At 36.0% G+C, this 23,507-nt stretch overlaps 1 protein-coding gene across 1 annotated transcript in view; it reads right to left on the minus strand.

The window, feature by feature from the left end:
* Positions 1–2,489: 2,489 nt before the first annotated feature.
* Positions 2,490–23,507, minus strand: part of LOC149898610 (protein Wnt-4-like) — a 58,980-nt gene continuing 37,962 nt past the window's right edge. Inside the window, exons 2-8 of the mRNA XM_090114811.1 lie at positions 15,965–16,112; positions 8,010–8,130; positions 5,502–5,659; positions 4,911–5,018; positions 4,237–4,383; positions 3,580–3,707; positions 2,490–2,691 (exon numbers count right to left, since the gene is read on the minus strand). Of these exons, the coding sequence (XP_089970937.1) occupies positions 2,490–2,691; positions 3,580–3,707; positions 4,237–4,383; positions 4,911–5,018; positions 5,502–5,659; positions 8,010–8,130; positions 15,965–16,112 (1,012 nt within the window). The remainder of the gene's footprint in view (positions 2,692–3,579; positions 3,708–4,236; positions 4,384–4,910; positions 5,019–5,501; positions 5,660–8,009; positions 8,131–15,964; positions 16,113–23,507) is intronic.

Below are 23,507 nucleotides of genomic sequence, written 5' to 3' on the forward strand. Positions count from 1 at the left end.
ACATATTGCGAATTTATTTACATTTATGAATTATTAATATAAATATTAATGTTATTGCGGGGTACATGTTAAATAAAAAAAATGTTTCATACAATTCTAATAATAATGTCTACAATTAGAACGCAAAAATTAAACTTAATTGTATCATAATAATTATGTAATTAGGTAAATGGTATTTGAACAACGCTGAAAAAATTATACCTACATATTTTGAAAAATAAATTCTCACGAAATTTTTCTTAAAAGCATAATATTGAAATAAACTTAAATAAGTCAATGATACAGCAACATAAATCAGAATTAAATTATTAAATATCTTAACTAAAATATTAACAAAGAAACTATGTACAACTTTTTACATAAAACGTAAAATATAATAAGTTAGTAGTTAATACTGTAAATAATATTAAAGCTTATTAAAATTACATAATGCTAAGAATTATATTAAATAAATCAGTCCATTGAAAAAACTTATTCTAAGCATGAATAACATACAAACATTTTGATAACGCAAGTATCCATAGTCTCAAATACAATATTATTATGATTTTATTGTTGAAATACCAGAATTATAAAAAGAGCGTGTGTGCCGAGCACACGTGTCAGAAGTGAAACTTCTTTGGCAAGATACAAAGATACCAAAAATTGTCGCCTTTCTCCATGACGTGACGGTATTGCCATGATGCGACTTGAAATTTTACTTTTAACGCACCTACAGAAGTGTCACTTCAAAAATGCTCTTGACATGCTATTGAGCTAGAAGAATTATATGTAACTATTAGGAGCGCCGCGGCGCGCCGCGGGCGCGCTGCCGGCGTGCATCGGGTGCGCTATTGTCATTTTGTATGAAATAATTTTGGGGCGGCGCAACCTTGGCACAACCGTGGCGTGCCGCCTCGTCGCCTTTCCAAAATTGTTTCATACAAAATGTATAAGAAGGACGTGGTGCAAAACAGATTCAAGAGGTGCGCTAATGGCACGCCCGCGCCCGCGCCGCTTGTGTTTGACCCGCGCCATAGTTTATTTATTGGTTCAGCGTGGGTTCACCAAACATTCTTTTTGACGTGACATAAATAATAAATTTAAGCAGTAACCTTAACTTGTGTAAGAAACAGAACTTTTAATTAACAAAATTGAAATATAACTTCTAGCTAATGTAACTATATGAAATTAAATCAATTCACATTCCAAATTGTAAAAAAAAAACAGAATTACAGTTTTTCAAGAGAAGACGTATTTCCGAATTGAAATAAAAAACGGAACATTCTGCTTTCAGAACATCAACACATTTTATCGTCATGTAGGTACAAAATAACCATAGTAAATAGAATACGAACAGTAACTTAATTAAGCCTTTCCGATTAAATTATCTACATAGTATAAAGTCTTCATACTGTGTTATCTACGAACCATTCAAACAATAGGCTTGTTACGTTGGATGAAAACGTTTCGTTTGTTCTTTGAAGCTCTCGTTTCTGACAACACCACTGATGAGTCTTGTCGATGCATATGTATGTAAGCAGTGAGTTTTTTTTATGAATAGTAGATAAAATCATCATAGTCTGCAAAAGAGCTATGTTTAATTATTATCTTTAAAAGGTATGAATGTATTTCAAACATTTTGTCAATTTCGCCACTGTTCGTATATCTGTTTTCTGTGACAAACCATTCTCCTTATAAAAGGTATGTAAATTTTGAACGTTTTGTCAGTTTCACTAATGTTCGTATTCTGCTTACTGTGATAAACGATAGTAAGTATGGGATAACCAGTCGAACATTTTGTCAGTTTAGCCGTGTACTACATGTTTACTGTGTTAACTTTTTTGTTACTGTACTAGTACAGTAAAAGGGGAGTGCTTGGCCACTGTTAAGCCGAAATTTTGTGTCAGTGTTTCGGGTCATTTGTAACAGGATGGCGGTTCTACAGGGGTCTTAGTACGCAATGACAAAAAGAAAAATGATGGTCAGAACACTGATACCGGATACCTTAAGATACTGTAAATTGTAATATTTTATATTCGAGAATCTTAACATAAAATAATATTATAGTATCTTTACCGTGTGTGACGCGCTTAAAAGGTATGTAAATTTTTAATGTTTTGTCAGTTTCACTAATGTTCGTATTCTGCTTACTGTGATAAACGATAATAAGTATGGGATAACCGTTCGAACATTTTGTCAGTTTCGCCAGTGTTCCTTTTTGAAGTGAAACTTCTTTATCGGGGTTGGAAAAAAAATTTAGTGTAACATTTTTTCGTTACGCGTGACATTTTTCCGTTACGCGCCATCTTTTTCTTATCCCTACCACGCGTGATTCGACGTATTTCTGTAAAGTTGAATACTTACTGTAAATTATTTAAAAAAAATAAGGTCATAAAGAAGTTTCACTTCTTACGTGTGTACGTACACGCATACATTTTTATTTTGTTACTATACTATTGTACAGTAAAAGGGGATTGCTTGGCCACTGTTACTGTTACATTTCCTTTCTAGTTGCACACATGATGGTCTCGCTTAGACCTGCAGACCTCGCAGTGCACGCGGCAGCACCACACGAAGCGGCAGCGGCACTTCTCCTCGTGGTCGCGCACGCGCGTCTGGTAGCCGCGCCCGCAGCACAGCAGGCGGCACCCGTCCAGCGCTGCTGACGTGCGGTTGCACGTGCGCCCGCGCGTGCCCAGGATGCCTAGCCTGGGAGAAGATTTTAGTTTCCGATAAGATGATAGATAGAACAAGAGTGATGAATGAAGAACAATATTAACTTATTTGACTGACCGGTTGGCATGGTTAGTAGTGGCCCTGCCTTCCAAGCCAGAGGTCGTGGGTTCGATTCCCACCCGGGACAAATATTTCATGAATATAGATGTTTGCTCTGTGTCTAGGTGTTAATTATCTATATAAGTATTTATTTAAAAATTATGTATGTATGTTTATCAGCCATCTGGTTTCCATAACACAAGCGAAATTAGTATGGGATCAAATTGTGCCTTGTGTGAAAATTGTCCTGAAAAATATTTATTTACAAGGGACACAATATTAATTACTTATTTATTTTTGACACTTTATTATACATATTATTTTTATAAAATAGATAAGGAAATAAAAAGTCTTATACAGCATTAATATGTCTGATGGACGGCCTTATCGCTTCAGAGTGATCTCTACCAGGCGAACCCTTAGGCAAAGGATAAGTGTTAGCTGTATAAAGCGAGGCATCAAAATTTGATTTGTATAATTTTTTTCCGAAGCAAAAAGGTATGGATAAAAGACATAACTACAGTATTGGTTTTCGAGGTAAAGCAAAAAGGTATGACGAAAAGAGAAGAAGAAGGTAATATGGTAAAATGATTGTATCTCGGGCAAGTTTTCGTACGTTTGCTACATTGTAGCTTATGAACGGTTATATTATGAAAAAGTAAAATTTTCATAGCTTAAGACTATGATAAATTTCTACATGAGCTGAAAGTGTAACAGTAATGAAATTATGACTTTCACATTCTATGAGAATTGCTGAACAAATTTCTTACAATTAAAATTGCAGCTCGAAAATGACGCAAGAACTTATATTTTTATACTTACTCGTCATTAGGTTCGCAGTAATCAGGCGAATCTTCGAGATAAACAAGATCAGTTTTATTCGGCTTCTTCATATCAGAGTGTATCGGTCGCAGCTTTCTTATATTTTTGCCTCTTTTCCGCTCTACCACCTGGAATAAGAAAATTAACACTACAACGGTTCTGTGTATTTTTGGATAATTGAATAATTCAAAAACGCTTCTAAAAATACTTCTACCAAAAATTGTCTTTCCCTCTATAGGTACCTTGCCTTTACCTTATGTAAACTGTAAAACTGTACTTCTACTACGATTTCTCTCCATCTCGACCTCTAACCTAAAATATATATCTTTGCAAACATTTAAATTATCATTAGTTAATTTCTTAGTATCACGTGAGCCTGAGCCGGGCCGATAAGCGCTTATATTATAAGCGCCGATAAGCGCTTATAAGCGCTTATAAGTTTCAAGCTTTCTTTCTGAATACGCCCTTATCTACTATATAAAAATAAGTCGGGTTTTCATTCCTGATGCTATAACTCACACGCACGAACCGATTTCCACGGTTTTGCATTCGTTGGACAGGTCTCGGACTCCGTGAGGTTTATAGCAAAGAAAAGGTGTCTCTGGTGGCGAAACGGAGTTCGACCGGTTTGCTTAATTATTAAATAAAATCCCTCACCTTAACATGCGACGCGCCTTCATACCGCGTAGTCAGCGCGTCACCAACAAGCCGCAACTGCGGCAGGCGGCGCCAGCACACGCGCACGGAGCACGAGCCCGACATGCCGTGGCACTTGCATACACGCTGCATGCGGCCACGTACCGCCTGGATAATAGAGCAGGTTATCAATGTTATTATAAGTAAAACCAATACCAATAAATCCTACTAATATTATAAATGCGAAAGTTTGTAAGGATGGATGAATGTTACTCTTTCACGCAAATACTACAGAACCGACTACAATGAAATTTGGTATGTAGGTAGCTAAAGGCGTAGGCTACTTTTTATTTCGGAAATCCCACAGAAACGGCAACTAAGCGGGATTTTCTTTAAAAATGCGCGCGAGGCCGCGGGAGGAAATCTAGTAAATAAATAAATGGTGAACGAAAACTTAAACTGCCCGATAAAATGGTTCAGCTAGGCTTTGATACTTTGAACAATCACACTTTGAGCGACCTTAAAATAATAAAATGTTCATATTTTCTACGAAACAATGATCAAGTGGTTAAAGAGATAAATAAATAATGTATTAATTCAAGTTATACTTTATTATGGTGGCATTACGTCTCAACTCTCAACTATCACAGCCTTAATCACAGCATATAAATACAAGTAAGTTTTCCTTCACTTACCCGACGTCCCGCTTCATTATTATGTAAATTCATCAGTCCTTCATCAGTTTCCTTATCTTCTTTGGCATCAACAAAATCGCGACTGAACATTTCTCCATATCTTATATCCTGAAAGCAAATGTTTCCTTATTTAATACATTTCATAAATCTGCAAGTTGTGTTTAATTCTCGTTTATTACGGAGATAAAGTCTTCTTCCTCCGTATCAGTTTACGAATCTGGTTTGTTAGAAGAAGACAATCATTAATATGTGGGATAATTATTTATCATGAAAATTCTTGTATCTCCAATAACTACATTTTCATTTTAACTAGATCTCTAGGCTTGCACTATTTAATATTCGATCGGTGAAGCATATCATTTTTTAACGCGAAGTTGCAAGAATATTTTACATCAGCTGTGTTTATAATGACAGCATTTTCTTTATTTTCAGTATTAATATAATAGTATACACAAACGTATGGTTGAATTTTGTATAAATTCATTGGTTATGTGTTTACACCATTCTTCGGATGAAGTATTAAAAAAAAAGGTTCCAACCAAAATAAAGCATAATGTTTAAATCACAACTTAAAGGCTTCCAATCAATTACCTCAGAACACCCTCCCCACTGCCAATGCCGTGGAGTCCGCTTCCTCACTCTCGCATCACACGAACACTCATTGAGTTCGCCCCGACTGCACGCTCTGGCCACTGAGTGGGCCAGCGCAGCTGACGACAGCGCGTGGACGAACGCTGCTTCACGAGATTCTGAAAGAGACATAACATAAATTTTAGGATAATATTTTAATTGGATGGATAATGGACTGATCCCTTAAGGGACGCGCGTGTCCCAGCAGTGAGAATATATTATGGGCTGTGATGATGATTTTAATAATTACCTACACGCTCTGGTCACTGAGTGGGTAGACCGATAATGATAGAGCGTGGACGAAAGCGGCTTCGTGAGATTCTGATATAAAGAGTGTACCAGTTTTAGCTAATCAAGATATGGCCACTGACTGGGACGCGCAGCTGATGATGTGCGTGGACGAACGCTACTTAGCAAAATTCTAGAAGAGATCAATGATATTATAGGCGTATAGAAACTAGAAAGTTAATTATCAGAAATAGTTAAAACTATGTATTCAGTATTAACAATTATCAATTTAATATGACTATGATATTATAAATTATTTGTATGATTAGCGCGTATTCAGATAGACATAGGAGGGACTTGTGTTTACAACGAATCATGGATGCGTCATATACCTACCATTCCTTCTAAATTTACATCATAAAATTATTATAAATAAACATTCTATTCGATTTTATATACAATATTTGATCGATTTTCACGGAATCGATTCCAGTATTCTCGTTCTATTTAGATTATCGATATAATTGAAATTCGTTAAGCCAAACACAAACTTGAAAAGCTGATAACAATTATGCACTTCCCATGTTCTATATTTCGAAAAAATCAGTTCATTGACCATCAGCAATTCTAAGAACCAATGTGATTGACCTGCGCAAGGGCTCGTTAAGTTTGAGGCTCCAGTAGCGCCCGGCATCATGGAAGGTCAGGTTATATTGGACCGATGATCGCAGGGTTTGTTTAACAAACGGACGGGTTCCATCAACGCGTACGCACGTGATCTCGGTAATAGACAATTGAAAATAAACAAATGCCATGAAGAAGTAATTCCTTGAAAGTCTTGAAGTGATGTAATGTGTGGGTGATCCACTTTTATACAAGACGTTGTGGTTCTTAGCTATTTTCGTTTCAGTCGAACACTTATTTAGAGTTGGTTGGAGGATAATAAAATTCACTCTTCCTTAATAGAAGTGTTTTTTCCTTATTTACTCAATAAGTAAACAAAAGGATAATATAAACAAAGATATTTTAGAAAATAATACAAATCACGAAGAGTATTGTATGATGAAAAAGCTACAATTTTAAGCTTCTATTGTATCGTTTTTTTGTTTTTGTTTCATTTGTACATGTAATATTTCTAATAATTATTTGGTAAATTACAAATAGAATTATTTATGCATAGGTATATCGGTATATTTGTAGATCATTTTACGCGGGCAGTTAATATATTTACAGAAATGATAATTAGTAATGAATATGACATTAACTGCTCTCTTTATACTTATAATTATTTATAAAGCAAATTTTAAAAAATTGCTAATAAACATTATTTTTAGCAAAACATCTCCACCCCTACATAAAATAACATCAAAATGCCCAACACTCCCTAAAAATCCCTTTAAAATAATTCCAGTGAATATATTCGTATTACCAGTAAGTATTCCTAAGCAGTAAGCATCTGTATTTACCAGAGTATCCGCTTAACCACCTGTATGTACTAATTGACGTTACAAAGGAAACGAATAGTTCAAACGATATACCGCCCTTTGATCCTAAAAGGGCTGTTTATTTGATATTTTCTAATTCTGGCTGATTTAGTATCGTATGATACAAAGTAAGAGCGTATCAGCTTAGGTAAACTAAAATTGCCAACAATTTATTAACGAAATAGCATATTATTATGTGTAGTTACAAATTTAGGAGTAATAATTAAAGATGTGATTGATATTATTATTGTATTTAAACCAATGGAAAAATATGATTGTTATTGCAATTTACCGTAATTCGTGGTTTTTTTTATTATTGTTTAGTCTATGGTTTACACTTCGCGTCGTGACAACAGCGTCATAATAATTATTGACAATCATTTTTTATCTGTGATCAATTTCATTCGCGCGCTTTTTCCTCTCTGACTCCATAATTTAGTACAACTTCACTACTTCTTCTTAAATAATTTTATGTTATGTCTAGTTTATCTTTCAGTTAAAATGATAATGTATAAAAATATACCCTATTAATCCTTCCTACTAAAAATTTGTGTTAATGGATGTGTCATGTGTGTGTGTTTGTTTGTTACTTTTTCACGCAAATACTACTGAACCGATTACAATGAAATTTAGCACCCAAATAGAGGGTAACTTGGATTAACACACATTTTATCCCGGGAATCCCATGGGAACGGGAACCATGCGGGTTTTTCTTTGAAAACGCGGGCGAATATACGTACATATTAATTATACTTACTAAATTTCAGCACTCCGCCGAATATATCAGTGGAGTTTTCAACAGTACTGCAGTTCCACCGACTATTCCTGAATTGGTGCTGACATTCCTCCACCGCTTGCATCGCTCCTGTTTGTAAAACCTGAAATATATAGTTGCTTATTTATAGAAGTTGGTATATTAGAAGGTGAAAGAAGGTTATTAAGGTTGTATATTAAGATGTTTAAGAAATTGTAGTTATCAAATAGTAGATACCTAAGGATGGAACTTTGTATTGTGGCGTTACCACTTTTATTATCTATATTTTATTGTCTGTGGCGTTCTGAAACGGAACGCACTTGACCAGATTTCAAATAGATTCGACTGTTAATTTAATAAATAAATAAATAAATATTATAGGACATTATTACACAAATCGACCTAGTCCCACAGTAAGCTCAATTAAGGCTTGTGTTGTGGGTACTAGGCGACGATAAATATAATATTTAATAAATATTATATTTATCTAATATAGATATAGATAATAACTTATATATAGATAATAACACCCAGACCCAAGAACAAATAATTGAGTTCATCACACAAATATTTGCCCTGACCGGGGATCGAAACCGGGACCGTCGGCTCAGTAGGCAGTTACTTTACCACTGCGCCAACCGCGGCGTCAAATTTTCTCTAGTTATTACGCAGTAGTGTGACGCAGCAGTAGTGAAGACGGGTCGAATCAGTTGCGCTTTTACAATCGGGACGATCTGACGCACACTGTCGTTGCTGCTTCCGGAGGCTAGTCATGGAGGGTAGCGGGATCCGAGGCACGGTGCACCGCTGGCCGACCGCTGGTCAGTAGGGGGCCCAAGTAGCGTGCTAGCCACATGTGAAAGGCTGCCCCGCCAACCAGCGAAAAATCCCAAGTTGCGCCATAGTGCCGGTTGGCGACCGGATGAGAGGGCCCTATGGACAACTTGGGGGGGCTCGGGCGTCCCCGCAGTCTCCAGACTAGTCCCCGTCACTGCGGCTTCTAAGTGTGTGTCTCAGGTCCAGTTGTAAAGCGCCTCGATTCACTACCGTCTTCTTACCTTCTTCACTCTCCTCTAAAAAAAACATGAAAAAGGCAAGATACAGAAATAAGTTTGCACAGCGGCAGCACTCCCTCTCGCTGAAAGTGGACCTCACCAATATCAGAGGTCTCCACTCAAATCTCGCTGCAGTCCACTTCCACCTTGAGACTCATAAACCCTGTATCTTGTTCCTCACGGAGACGCAGATAAGATGTCCGTCTGATTTGGCGTACCTGTCCTATCCCGGCTACACCCTGGAGCACAATTTTAAAGCTCGGTCAGGTGTGTGCGCGTACGTCCGAGACGACATCTGTTGTCGGCGTCTCCGGTATCTTGAAGACCCCCATTTTTCCGTACTATGGATGCTGGTGGACACAGGCCCAGAGAAACTTCTCTATGCATGTGTCTACCGAGCGCACAGCGGAGACCAGGAGACGATCAGGCTCACAGAGTACCTAAGTGAGGTGGCGGACGCTGCTCAACACAAATACCCTTCCGCTCAGCTTGTGTTACTGGGGGATTTTAATGCCCACCACCAGGAGTGGCTATACCCATACCAGTGCACTGACCTCGCTGGGAGAGAGATGCGTAAACTTGCTATAGCATTGAATCTCACCCAGCTGGTTCAAGGAGCGACGCGGGTTCCTGATGTTGAGAGCCATACGGCCAATTGCTTGGACCTTCTGCTGACAACAGATCCAGACCGTTACTCGGTAGCGATTTCCTCGCCACTTGGCAGCTCCGATCACTGTCTGGTGAAATCTGTATCTGTCTACTCGCCGCCCGATCCCAGTCCTAAGGGCCCTCGGCGCGTGTGGCAATACAAGTCAGCAGATTGGGATGAGATGCGTTCCTTTTTTGCGTCATATCCTTGGCGGCCTGTCTGCTTTTCTTCTGAAGACCCTTCGACCTGCGCGGATGCTGTGACTGATGTGTTGCGACAGGGAATGGAGTACTTTATTCCATTCTCCGACGTAGCCATGTCCGGCAAAGCTCAGCCCTGGTTCAGAGCCGATTGTAGACGCGCTGAAGCGCTAAAGCAAGAGGCTTATCTGGCTTGGGTTGACGCTCGACACCGCAAAGCGAGGGACGTATCAGAAAAGAAGAAAGCCTTTAACCGGGCTGCCAAGTCCTGCAAGAAGGCTCTACGGAAAGCTCGATTCGACCACGTTAGCCGTATAGGGAACAAACTGGCTTCTTACCCCTCCGGTAGTAAAGCGTTTTGGTCCCTGGCAAAGTCGGTTGAATTGAATTTCTGCCGCCCCTCACTTCCTCCACTGCTGAAACCTGACGGGACGCTGGCTCACACCGCCGTAGAGAAAGCGAACCTATTTGCTACTCTATTTGCGGAAAATTCGCGTCTGGATCCCGCAAGCGCAAAACCTCCCAGTCTACCTGGATGCGAGGCGAAAATGCCGGAAATTCGCATCCGTCAGACGGAGGTTCTTAAAACGCTGCGGAATCTTGATGTGAATAAAGCCAGTGGCCCTGATGGAATTCCAGCCATAGTTCTTAAAACCTGTGCGCCTGAACTTGCTCCTGTTTTGACACGCCTCTTTCGCCTTTCGTTGACGACTGGAATAGTACCGAAATCATGGAAGCTTGCCAACGTGCAGCCTGTGCCCAAAAAAGGCAGTCGTGCCGACCCTTCCAACTACAGGCCAATTTCAGTCACGTCCATACTCTGTAAGACTATGGAACGTGTACTGAACAGCCGGCTCCTGGCACACCTAGAAGCGAACGACCTCCTCAGTGACCGACAATACGGGTTCCGCCGAAACCGGTCCACTGGGGATCTTCTAGCGTACGCCACCTACACCTGGAGCGAGGCTATCGAGAATCATGGTGAAGCACTTGCTGTCTCCCTTGATATCTCAAAGGCCTTCGATAGGGTCTGGCATGATAGTCTTATTGGCAAGCTTCCATCCTACGGTCTGCCTGCTGGTCTCTGCGCCTGGATCTCAGATTTTCTGAGAGACCGGTCGCTTCGGGTAGTCGTCGACGGCTGCTCGTCCGACCAAATGGCTATAAATGCCGGAGTCCCTCAGGGATCAGTTCTCTCCGCAACACTCTTCCTGCTACACATCAACGATCTGCTGAAACCCGGTATCTATGGGTACGCAGACGATAGCACTGTTGTGGAGAGATATGTATCCAGCGCGCGAGCCAGTACGGCACAAATTCAGTCTCTACGGGAGGCGATGGTTGATCGCATGAACTTGTCCTTGCAGGCGGTCTCTGACTGGGGCGATGCCAATCTGGTCAAGTTTAATGCGTCCAAGACCCAGGCGTGTCTATTCTCCGCAAAACGGAGTCCATTCCACCTGACTCCGACTTTCCAGGGTGTGTCCGTGCCGATAACTAACCACCTCGAGCTTCTTGGTATCACCTTAACGCCTACTCTGAACTTTGGTTCCTTCATAGAATCAAAAGCCCAAGTAGCCTCAAAAAAGCTTGGAATTCTGGCGAAGGTGAGACAGTATTTCAGCCCGGGACAGTTGCTCAACCTTTATCAAGCACAAGTCCGATCGTGCATGGAATACTGCTCTCACCTCTGGGACGGTTCCGCCAAGTACCAGCTGGAGGCGCTTGAGGCGATAGAGAGGCGTGCCAAGAGGCTCATTAACGACGATGACCTAGTAGGCAAAAAGCTCCAGAGCCTCGGTCACCGCCGCAGAGTGGCCAGCTTGTCGGTCTTCTATCGGATACACTTTGGAGAGTGCGCTGCGGAACTGCACGATCTCGTTCCGCCATCCCCGTTCTTCCTTCGATCGTCGAGGCGCACAGATTCTAGGCATCGCCATATGGTGGACGTTCCATGTACCCGGACTAAGCGGTTCGGTTCCACATTCTTTATCCGAACCGCGAGGGACTGGAACATGCTTCCTGAGTCTGTGTTCCCCGACGAGTACAATATGGGGGTCTTCAAGCGTAGAGTGAACAGGTACCTTCTAGGGAAGCGCGTTCCATCTTAGACCACATCTCAGCTTAACATCAGGCGAGATTGTGGTCAAGCGCTTCCCTATTACCAATTAAAAAAAAAAAAAAAAAAAAAAGTTAATACGTAGCTAAGACCAAGACACAAATTCATTGTCTCCTGTTAACCTGTATAGACTGAACTCATTGTGGTGAAACATTGTATAGTATTAACATAATATTGTACCTAATAGTGAAAGATTGAAAAAAGAAAGAAAGATCATTTATTTGGCTCCACAATAACAAACACAATTGACACAGAATACAATAATAATTAAAATTAATTAATTGATTAAAAGTTTAATCTAGGTACAATCTACGACTTTCATTTTACATGGGTAACAAAACCCCATAGTATCATGAAATTTATCTTTTCCAAGCAGGCGAAGCTGCGGGCAACAGCAAGTTGTATTATAAAAAACATATAAAGCAATTGTAATTTCTCTTCAATGTTAAAAATTTCTGAATTTCTTAACATAACTTTATTTCAAAAAGTAGGTATCTTGGAACTTCATCCTACAAAATTCTCATCCGACAATAGCTTACAAATAATAAACATAAAAATATCCAATTAATACAAATTAATACGTAACAATAAAATGATTATTATTTTACGACCGTCCTGTATTCATTGGCAATTATAGAACTATTTGAAGCACCCATAATCCTAAATTTATGTGAGTTTAGAGATCAAAGCGCAGGCGCAACGGATGTACACATAAAAGTTAAAACGTATACCGTATCACCTGGCTATATTGAAATTTGCATGAATATCAACGCAATATTAACCGAATAATTATTATATTTTTGTATAAGTTACACTATAGAAAGCTACCATTTGTTTCATGGAATGTTTGTTAGGCAGCATTTATGTAAAATCCTGCCCAAAACTACAATGTGTGTAAGAATTCTACCCAAAAATAAAATCTTCGTATTCTAGCTAGAATCCTACTAATCCTATCGTACTAATACCTATCATAAACGCGAAAGTTTGTAAGAATATATCGATGTTTGTTTGTAACTCTTTCTCGCGAAAATCACTGAACCGATTTTGATGATACTTGGCAGTGATATAGCTTATATACTAGAATACGTAAGATATAAAAATATGTACTTGCTTTTGCCCGCGGCTAGTCCGCGGGTGAACAGGAGTGAAGCTGCAGGATCAATAAATCTGATAATAACGTCAATATCATCATATTCTTGTTATGTTATTTATCATACTTCTAATAATAAAGTAGTGTAAAACTCCAAGAAATATGAATCCTCTTCATGATTCTAATAAGAAATATAGGTAAGCTAAGTGCGAACGCTGTAAGTGCTTAATCGTCGTTGCAAAATGCCCATCATCATTACATAATCGATAATACCAACATGGGTTCAAATCTACACTTCATATTATGAAGCTGAAGAGTTTGTTTGTTTGTTTGAACGCGCTAATCTCAGGAAGTACTGGTCTGATTTGAAAAAATCTTTCCGTGTTAGATACGAGGACGGCTATAAACTATACCTACATCAAACTAAAACTCAAACATTCATTTATTCAATTAGACCATTCTAGAAGCTCTTTTGAATCGTCATTGCATATTTTTAAAATTTACCACCGTTACATATTTTTAAATATCATCACGCTAAGACCAACAGGATCGGAGCACTGCGGGTAAAACCGCGGGGCACAGCTAGTGATAGATATTCGTATATAATTGAAATAATTAACATACAAATAATTACATCGCAATTGGCATTACTTAGGTAAGTAATGTTTGGTATTTTAATCAATACGGATTTTAAGATACTCTTTCTTAAAATTGGATATAATTAGAACATACTAATAAACTATATTGTCTATTTTGCTATTCATTATATTCATAGTAATAAAATTAATATTAATTAATATTTTGTAATTAAATGTAAAATCTACTTCCACACATTCATATAATATTAATGCATTTAAAAAACTTAAAGTTTCTCTTACATTAAAGTAAATTGCATATAAAAATCCCATAACCATTCCAAACATCCCAACTAATACGCAATAATAATAAATAATATAATATAATGTTTATTATTATAAGCAATTATTAAGTCATAAAAATTTTCATACAAACATTTTATTAATTAAACAGTCATCTTAACCATTATAGATATAAATAAGCATTATAACTTAAAGGTTTATTTCAGTAAAACTTTATAAAGCAAGAATTAAACAGAAGCTAAACAAGCTTGCCGACAGAAATTATCATTTAAATCTCTATACAATTACTCAATGAACGTTGATAGGGTTGCCAGTTGCCACAACATGTATTATTTGTTGAATATTATGTTCTATCTATTTTATATTTATGTTATAATGGCAAATGAATGTTATGTCTATATGTATCTCATTTGAAAATTATCCCTGTCTTTTCAACCAAATGTAGTTTTTACGTGTGTTTACCAATTGAATAATTTCTATTGTAACTAGGTACCTAATTATTTACAAATACAGTAAAAATAATGGTTATTTTAATCAAAAGTTAAATATTATTAATGAAAAACTATAATAATCATCTAAGTTAATCCAGCAATTTTAAGATGCTTTTTTATTTTATTATATAATATTATTTCTTTCATTTTTTCTGTGTCTACCCAATATCAATATGATTATTAACTATCTGCCACTTCTGCCAGCCCTAGCATTGTGAAGTTAATGAGAAATCGAAGTCAAATGGTTGCTCAATTCAAGTATACTCTATCCAATTTGCAATTCCCAACACTCGAACGTAAAATATCTATTTAATGGGGACATTCAGTTTAATTGTTTAATAAATGAGACTTTTTCAATCGAAACTTCCAATAAAACTTTTTGCGTGGAACAATTTTATATTCGAACATGATTATGAAAACATGTTACAAAATTTATGTAAACCTTCATAGTTATTAGTTATTACATACTAGCTGTGCCCCGCGGTTTTACCCGCAGTGCTCCGGCCTCCCCCCTGTTGATCTTAGCGTGATTATATAATCTTCCTTCCTCGATAAATGAGCTATCTAACACCGAAAGAAGTTTTCAAATCAAAACAGTAGTTCCTGAGATTAGCGCGTTCAAACAAACAAACAAACTCCTCAGCTTTATAATATTAAATATGTAATTAAATATAGATAAATTATGTGACATGTGTCCTATTTAAAAATAATTGTTTATTTGGAACATTATATTTTGTTTAACACATTGACTGCCATGTAGGGCACCGGTGACCGGTATCTTACTAGTTTCTCTCGTTTATTTTTATCCTATCTTCTCATTATTCTAATCCATACCCAAACCTACATTGCTCCTTCAAAAACTAACCTACCTTCAACTCTAGTCTATACAAATTCTAAATACTAGACAAGACTAATTAGAATAAAAGTCATTGACCTCTATGATATTCATATACGCACTAAACCTGTCCTGTGTTCCCAAAGGCTATTCTGTACTACGAATATAATAAGTGTAACTTAGTAACTCTATCGTGCAAAACCAAACGTCGGAAAATATTAAAATTGTAGTTCAGTATTTTATAGTACCTATTATTAGAAATTCCATGGAAAAACTCTAATTAGAAATTTCCTGATGCATTAAATGAACTTAGACGATATGCCCTTTATCAATATTAGTTGTTTGTACTACTATCGCAAAATAATCTTACTACAAGAGCATCACATGTAGATATTGGTCGTCTTCCTTTGCTTATTATTTAGATCCGAAGCAATAGTTCAAAATAGTTTAAGAGTCAGTTATTAATTTAATACATTCATTCGTTTCCCTTATTTCATTTTACCGCTTCAATCTCAAAAAAGTTTGAGTTTAATCTTTTCATTAATATAATAATAAATATGTAATAATAAATATGTAATTATCTATAATCTAATATAATGATGTATCTCCTTATAATCTATAATTAGATAACCAAATCCCACCTGAACCATTTTATCTGACAGCATACATAACTGCTTCTGCCTTTCGACCAAGTATTCTAGTCTATGACAGCTCTCCTTATGCAGTGTTGTGAATGTCTCCAATGATGTGCTATTGTTCGAAGCAGGTCGGATCGGAGCAGCCAAGTTCCTGAAAGGAAAACGGAATATTAGAACTGAGAGCTTGACAACGAAAAGCTATGATAGGGAAATAATTCTGAGATTTGTATTTGCAATTAGAGAGAGATTTTGAGAATATAATGCAATATGTGTGACTCATTATGATTGCACCAAGATACGATGCTATAAACCGTTAGTATATACAATACTATAGTGTATCATGGGCATGTAATGAATGCATTATATATATTATATAGATGCATTAGGATATCGATAAGTGTGTTGTTTATATAGACGATTAATATAAAAAAAAACTTTTGCAAAAGGTAATTGCTTAATGCATGTTATGCATAATGAGTAGTAAGATGAATAAATATAAAATTTAAATAATATACATAGATATTCATTTTCTTATTACATTTCTAAGAACTGTAAATATTAGTCCAAAGCAAATTCCATAGTGAGATCCAATGTAAACAGATTAATTGCATTAGCAAATACATCAACGTTTATTGTTGAAATGTATCTCCGCATGAATGAATGCCAACATTAAAACGCGGCGTCTCGCAAACACTGAAGACGGGATTGTTAGAGGAATAAACATAGCTAATTTGCTTGCTTTACATTTCCTAGCTCAAGAACCGACAACGAGTTTCGAACAATAAATAACAATGTTAAACATCGTCCTGACAATTGAAGGGAGCTTAGCGAGAGCACCCTCGTAAACAATGCATGTAACCTAAGGTAATTAGTCTCGAGACGTCCGTTCTTCAGGAGCTCTCACACTCGAATGAGAAACGCCACTCGAAGAAACAAAACTCGCTATTACCTACCCTCAGCTTTTGTTCTTTGAAATTCTCTATTCAAGCCGGCCAATGGGAACGGGCGCGGCACAGTACGTTGATTGGCCGACGACCTCCCTTAAGTGCCAGTTGAAATAAAAAGTGCTCGGGTAAATGAGAAGTGGCATCCCGTTTCCTCTTGTTTATGTCGTATGTTCTTGTCCTACTCGGGTTTTCGTTTTAATTGCAAACATGAGAGGATGTGTACAGGGTTGCGAGACCTTGAGTGGCGCACGTGCAAGCCGTGATACGGGGAAGCACATTCAAGTGTTCTAAATGGGGGGAAGGATTCCTTGTGTTATGTCATCCATGATGTCAAATGGGGCTTACAATTATCGCTGTACTCCGTCGGGATATAGGTCATTTTGAATAAATACAAAATCGCATATTTCTATGGAGGAAATATAACTTTTTTTTTAATTTAGAAGAAACCGAGTGGCTTTTAATGTCGAGAAGGGCTTTTCTACAGAACAAGCTAATCTAGGCTCTCTTGTGGCTGGAAAATAAAAATATTTTTTCTATATTTTTAACAATGTCGTAGTTTAGAATGTTACTTCAAGTTTTCTGAATTCGTTTTTAGAAAAAGTTAATTAGGTATGACTTATTTGCTGGAGTAGAGATGGCCTACTTTTAATTAAGCTCTTAAAAACTACAAATTCAGGTTATCATGCATTTTAAAATTACTTAAGACGAGCTTTTTTCTTTTAACTTATCTGTTACCTAATTATTATATTTTATACTTTCCGACACAATCTTATGACTTAAATTATTATTTTGTTCTACAAATAAAAACATATTTTGTTAACACGTAAATTACCTCCATATGAGTCTCACTAACGACCACAGAAATCATACGCGGGCGCGCGAAACCGCCATTATATAATTTAGTTTTGACAGATGTCAAATTGTTGCATGCTCGAAAGCTATTGAACTGGCAACATTGAAGAATTGTTTGTATAGCTTTATGCGTGGTTTATAGTGCTAAAATAATTATAGTAAGAGTTTGTATTGATATTAGCATTATTTTACACACATTAGGTACATAATACATCGTTAAATTTCTCGGGCGGTTTTGTTTTAACTCAATAGAACTGTGTTATGGTAATTGGTTATTTACTTTTTTGTTGTTTCGTTTATTAATATAATATCTTTATTATGAAATATTATATTGAAATCTGGTAACCACTGAGTGTGTGAGTGTGAATTTGGAAAGTCAACAATAAAAATACTTGAATCATCTGCATAGAATTATATCCAATATTCAAGTATCATAACAATATACCTACTGGCAGTAAATAAATGCGTAGCTTCTTACAAATCCACTGCAATTTAAGTTCCAAAGAGTACTAGATATACCTGCATTCAGATGCATTTCGCTAATCTTGGAAAGTCCAATCTAGAATATAGCATACATTCATCACATAGGATTAGTGAACGTTAAAATATTATTTCGCTTCCCGTTAACTAATATAATATGTGCATCCAGTCTAACGAGTATTTAAGGTGTGGCGATAAGTCATAGCTTATAGAGTTAATATTGACATGACCGTGAGTAATATACGAGTTTGGCGCTTTATGGGAGGAAATTGGTTTTAAATACTTGGGTTGTTATGACTATATGTTACTATTTGGGAGTAAATGATGGTGATTTTAGTCAATACATAAGACGGTTTAATCGGTTCTGTTGAATAATAATAGTTTAGTGAGGGTAGTTATAAAAAAAAATTCTTTCATAAATGATCAAAGTTAAAAGTTTGTCGATATTTTCTAAAGCTCTACAGAAAATCGTCTTCTGAAGATTTATCATTCCGTGATGTCCATAACAGAATTTAATAATACTGAAGCACTTTTGCATGTTATATCTTAAGATTATGACAAATTCTTCTTCAACATACGTCTATTTCTTTTTTTTATCTATTCTTTTGACAATACTAGATCTGGGGGTAGTGCCCCCGCCAAGACAAGCCAAGCGAAGCGCACGGGCACTACCTACCTTTTCTCGAAGCGCTTCGACGTTTTTTTGAACCCTCATAACTTGGGTTTGGATTATGCTAGATCAAGATCAAGCCACATATTTTGACTAAGGTGTAGAGTTTGTGAAGTTAGGCCTTGTAGAGTTAGGGCGTGTAGTGTTAGAAGCTTGGCTCTACATGAGATCTGATAACTTTTTGACAGTGCGAGTCATACGGGCTCGTCTTGGCAACATTTTACATGAAAATGTTTTTGGTGGGATTTCTATTTCTAATTGTCTCATTACCAACTAACTCTGTTTACCCAAATTTTGTTCCAATTAGCATACCACCGTTTATAGCTTACTTGGCACCGGAGTGTGAAAATATGTCGCAATAGATTTTCAATCTTAGGACAAAGGATTACAGTTACAAATTCAAAAATAGACAAGTGTTATAAAAAGCGGTCTGGGAATAAGCACACACGAACAATTATTTATTTATTTTCTACTAGCTTTCCGCCCGCGGCTTCGCCCGCGTTTTCAAACAAAAACCCGTTCCCGTAGGATTTCTGGGATAAAACCTATCCTATGTCCTTTCACGGGTATCCAAATATCTCTACACCAAGTTTCATGCAAATTGGTTCGGTAGTTAAGGCGTGATTGAGTAACAGACAGACAGACAGAGTTACTTTCGCATTTATAATATTAGTATGGATTTCTACGTATTTTTTACAAGAAACACATAAATTATTGTTAGTAATATTTTATATCATACCTTAAGTTAGTACCTAAACTGTAGGGCACAATTTGTAATTTGGGTAAATTTGTTGTATTGTTTTAATAAGCTCATCACAACAGGTTTAATCAATGAAGAGAAAACTCAAAACAATAAAACTGAATAAAATATTTGGCAAGTCATATAATATTCAAAGAGCCCTCTTCCTTCAATAATACATATTATATAATCCGATAATGATAATTCCAGAAGAAAACTATGCTTTTTCATTCAATTACTATTCACAAACCCGTAAAAATCGACACTAACTGAAAAGTAAACCAATATTCTTTCAAAACAACTTCCAAGAATCTAAAATTTACAAATGCCAGCGCAACATTGAGTATCAAAATGCCTTCCTTACTTAATTCCAGGAAAACATCACTACTATTGCAACTCGATAGAAACTCGAAAGCGTGTCGAATTAATTTCACATATCGTTAATTATTGCGCACAAAGCATTTCACAACTCGGTAATCATATTGTCAACGGATTAACTTTTTTGTACGAACCACCCATATAACAATTGTACGTATTGAATAACAGGTAAGACTGCGAATTTGAAATGAAACACACCATCGATAATTACAGTTTAAAAGAAAATAAAAGAAATATCGAAGTACAATCCTGAACCAGCAACAATAGAAAATTACAATTGGATAAAAAGATACAATATGTTATAGATAACTTTCTGTCAATATTTATCAGCACAGCGAATTTGTTCTTATTATATTTGTGCCTATCTATTTTCGACACAAATTGCAATCAAAGTTTTCTATTCTTTGTGATTTTGTGCCAACGAAATAAATATAATTAATGTTTGTATATGTAGTTATTATATTTTGTTATCAAGATGTTTCCTTTTTCATTCATACCTACCTAGAAAAAACACGTAAAAGTAGTAGAAACAATCTCCTCGTGTTTCTCCTACATATTATTATATACATATAATAATAACGTCATATTTTGTACTGTTCGAAAACTCATAGTAAGCAGGTGTGAACAGTGTGACTAAATGTTCAATAGGGCGGTCCTCAATGGACGAAGACGCGGGCTTTTATGATGTTTCCATGCGTGAAATCACCTTACCTGAATTATTGAACTAGCTTTTATAACTCACGTAGTTTTAAAATACAATTTTTAAAGGATTCAAAAGAAGTAATAGATAAGAATTAGGCTGTTATGTTTTGTATTCTTTAGTGAAATAAAAGATTATACTAGTTTAATTTCTAGTTTCATTCATTGGAGATATTATTATGTTTAACTTTTTTAATTTTCGAATCAATCATTTATAACAAAAAAGAAAAAAATAATTCCGATCTCCAAGAAAAACATTGCTTATAATGCATGTTCAATCAAATATTATTGTTTACATTCCTAATCACTACATAGTATAAAACAAAGTCGCTTTCTCTGTCCCTATGTCCCTATGTCCCTATGTCCCTTTGTACGCTTAAATCTTTGAAACTACGCAACGGATTTTGATGCGGTTTTTTTTAATAGATAGAGTGATTCAAGAGGAAGGTTTATATGTATAATAACATCCATTAAATAGTGGAGAAGTACTGTTATTTTTGAGGTTTCTAATGTGATGTCGTAAATAATTACATTCTTTCCGCTTACATTGCAAACGCAGGCTGAACCCTACGAGTTTTATCAAAATAATATACTAAGCATTGTACACATTGAAAAGGTCTACAGAAAAGTCCGCGATGGTATATGTCTATCTCTTATGGATAACCCACAATAACTTTTTTTTGTCATTTACTTTTTACGACAAATAATGGTTAATTTTCGAAGCGATTTTAACCAATACAGCATTAATCCTTAACGAATTAAATACCTTGAATACATTGTTCATTTAATATAGATATATATGGCCCTTTACACCGTATGATTTAAGTGAATATTTTCGAAGATAATACAGATTTAAAAATTGCGGGACGTAGCGTTTGCGGCGGTACCGGCCGGCCGCCATTGCACCCGTGCGAAGCCGGGGCGGGTCGCTAGTAACATAATATAGCAAAAAAATTTCTACGAAATATTTTCAATAATTATTATAACCTGCATTTACGCTGCATTTTTTCGACGAAAACAAACTGAAATTCCGTTCAATGCAAACTACACCCTAAATTTCTAGATTTAAGGTTTAATATTCAAATGAAGCTCTCTTTCGTCACCGGAGGTAACGTCAACTGCCTTCCTGTTGTGATAGAAATATTTAGGCTAATTACCTTTACACTCCAGCTGATTTGGATAAAGTGAAGTAGCAAGTCCCCAAGTGTACATTTTTACTGATTTTATGTACACATTTTTGAAATTTTAGGCCATAAACATATCTATGGGTCAGTGTGTACTTTAGGGACGGGTAATTTTATGTTAATGTGACGCTTGCTATAAGGATATAGGTACATGGTTTTTTTCATAACGATAACAGATTCGTATTTGTCAGTGTAAAAATTGTCGTGATAGGGATGAAATAATGAGTTTGTGGAAACTTTTCTATGTACTTAATAAGCATATTTTAAAATTGTTGTATAATATTCGTAATTTCAAACACAAAAATTTATTCATTCAACTAGACTTCCTTTAGAGCGCTTTCAAATTATCAAAATACATGTACATCATTCAATATTTACCACGATTGTTTTATTGGATTTACCCCATCATTCCCCATTGCACTTTCAACTTTATCATTGGTAACGGCACCAGTCGTGGACAAGCATCCAGTAATGGACAAAATAAATATTAAATTTAAATATTAAGACCAAAATTAACGTTATATAATTTGGCAATACTTAAAATAAAAGTTTGGTTCATAAGCTATCAAAATACGACATTTCATCTTATTCGGCCAAAATGTTTGAAGATGGCAGAACGTTATGTTTAGTTGCTGCGACTCGTTTCGAAGAAATCCGTTTTTACTAAGAAAATCCTTAAGGAAGTGAGTACACAATTTTGGTTATAAGAATTTTTGTATAAATGTCAGCAAAATTTGATATTACTTTTATTTATAGTAGTTAAATGTACGAAATATTACACGATTTAGTATCATGATAGGTTATGTTGTTTAAATAAAATTCATCAGTGTCCATAACTGGATTTAATTCTATGGATGTATCCATTTATGGACATATGTCGAAAATAAACTTTTTTTAAAGGTATTAATTACATGCGCTTTTCTGTATTGTCTTTTCTTTCTGATTAATAATATACCTATCACGACCATTTCAAACAAAGGGTTCCAATATTGTACAACAATTGTCCATGACTGGATTTGCTTTGGTTCCTATAATGGACATTGATATTTTTTGTTAAAATTACACTAATGGGTCCAACAACATAATATCTATAATAAATAATAATAAATAAATCGTTTATTTTCCTCAAACTTATAACTACATTAACAAAAAGTACAACTACAAGTAAACATAAACCAAGAGGACTGGTGTCTGCGATAGGCCGTAGCCTGTAGTGCAGATCGCCAGGCACTCCCCAATTCGAACCGCTTCAATTTTGCGAAGTACATCAATTAGAAGATTTACATATTATGTATTTGAAGTAAATAAACAAAAAAATAAGAAAAAATTACGAATTTAACAATATATAACCCTATATGTGTAGTATATATAAGAGTAGGCATGTGGTTGAGTGTATGTATGACTGTGTGTGTGAGTGTGTGTGTGTGCGTGCGTGTGAGTGTGTATGTGTATGTGTGTGTGTGTGTGCATATATGAATTTGCTACAAAATTAAATCTACAGATTTGCGCAACGTATTAATTTCTCAGTAGAATCATAATCCAGACTTCTGAGCCATTTAGAGGTTATTAATTTGCAAGCACTTGTCGTCATGGGATA

This window comes from Colias eurytheme, chromosome 22 (assembly GCF_061535395.1).
Source record: "Colias eurytheme isolate Ceu_HAF_F1 chromosome 22, ilColEury1 Martin Lab GWU primary, whole genome shotgun sequence".
In the NCBI taxonomy this organism is placed as follows: domain Eukaryota; kingdom Metazoa; phylum Arthropoda; class Insecta; order Lepidoptera; family Pieridae; genus Colias; species Colias eurytheme.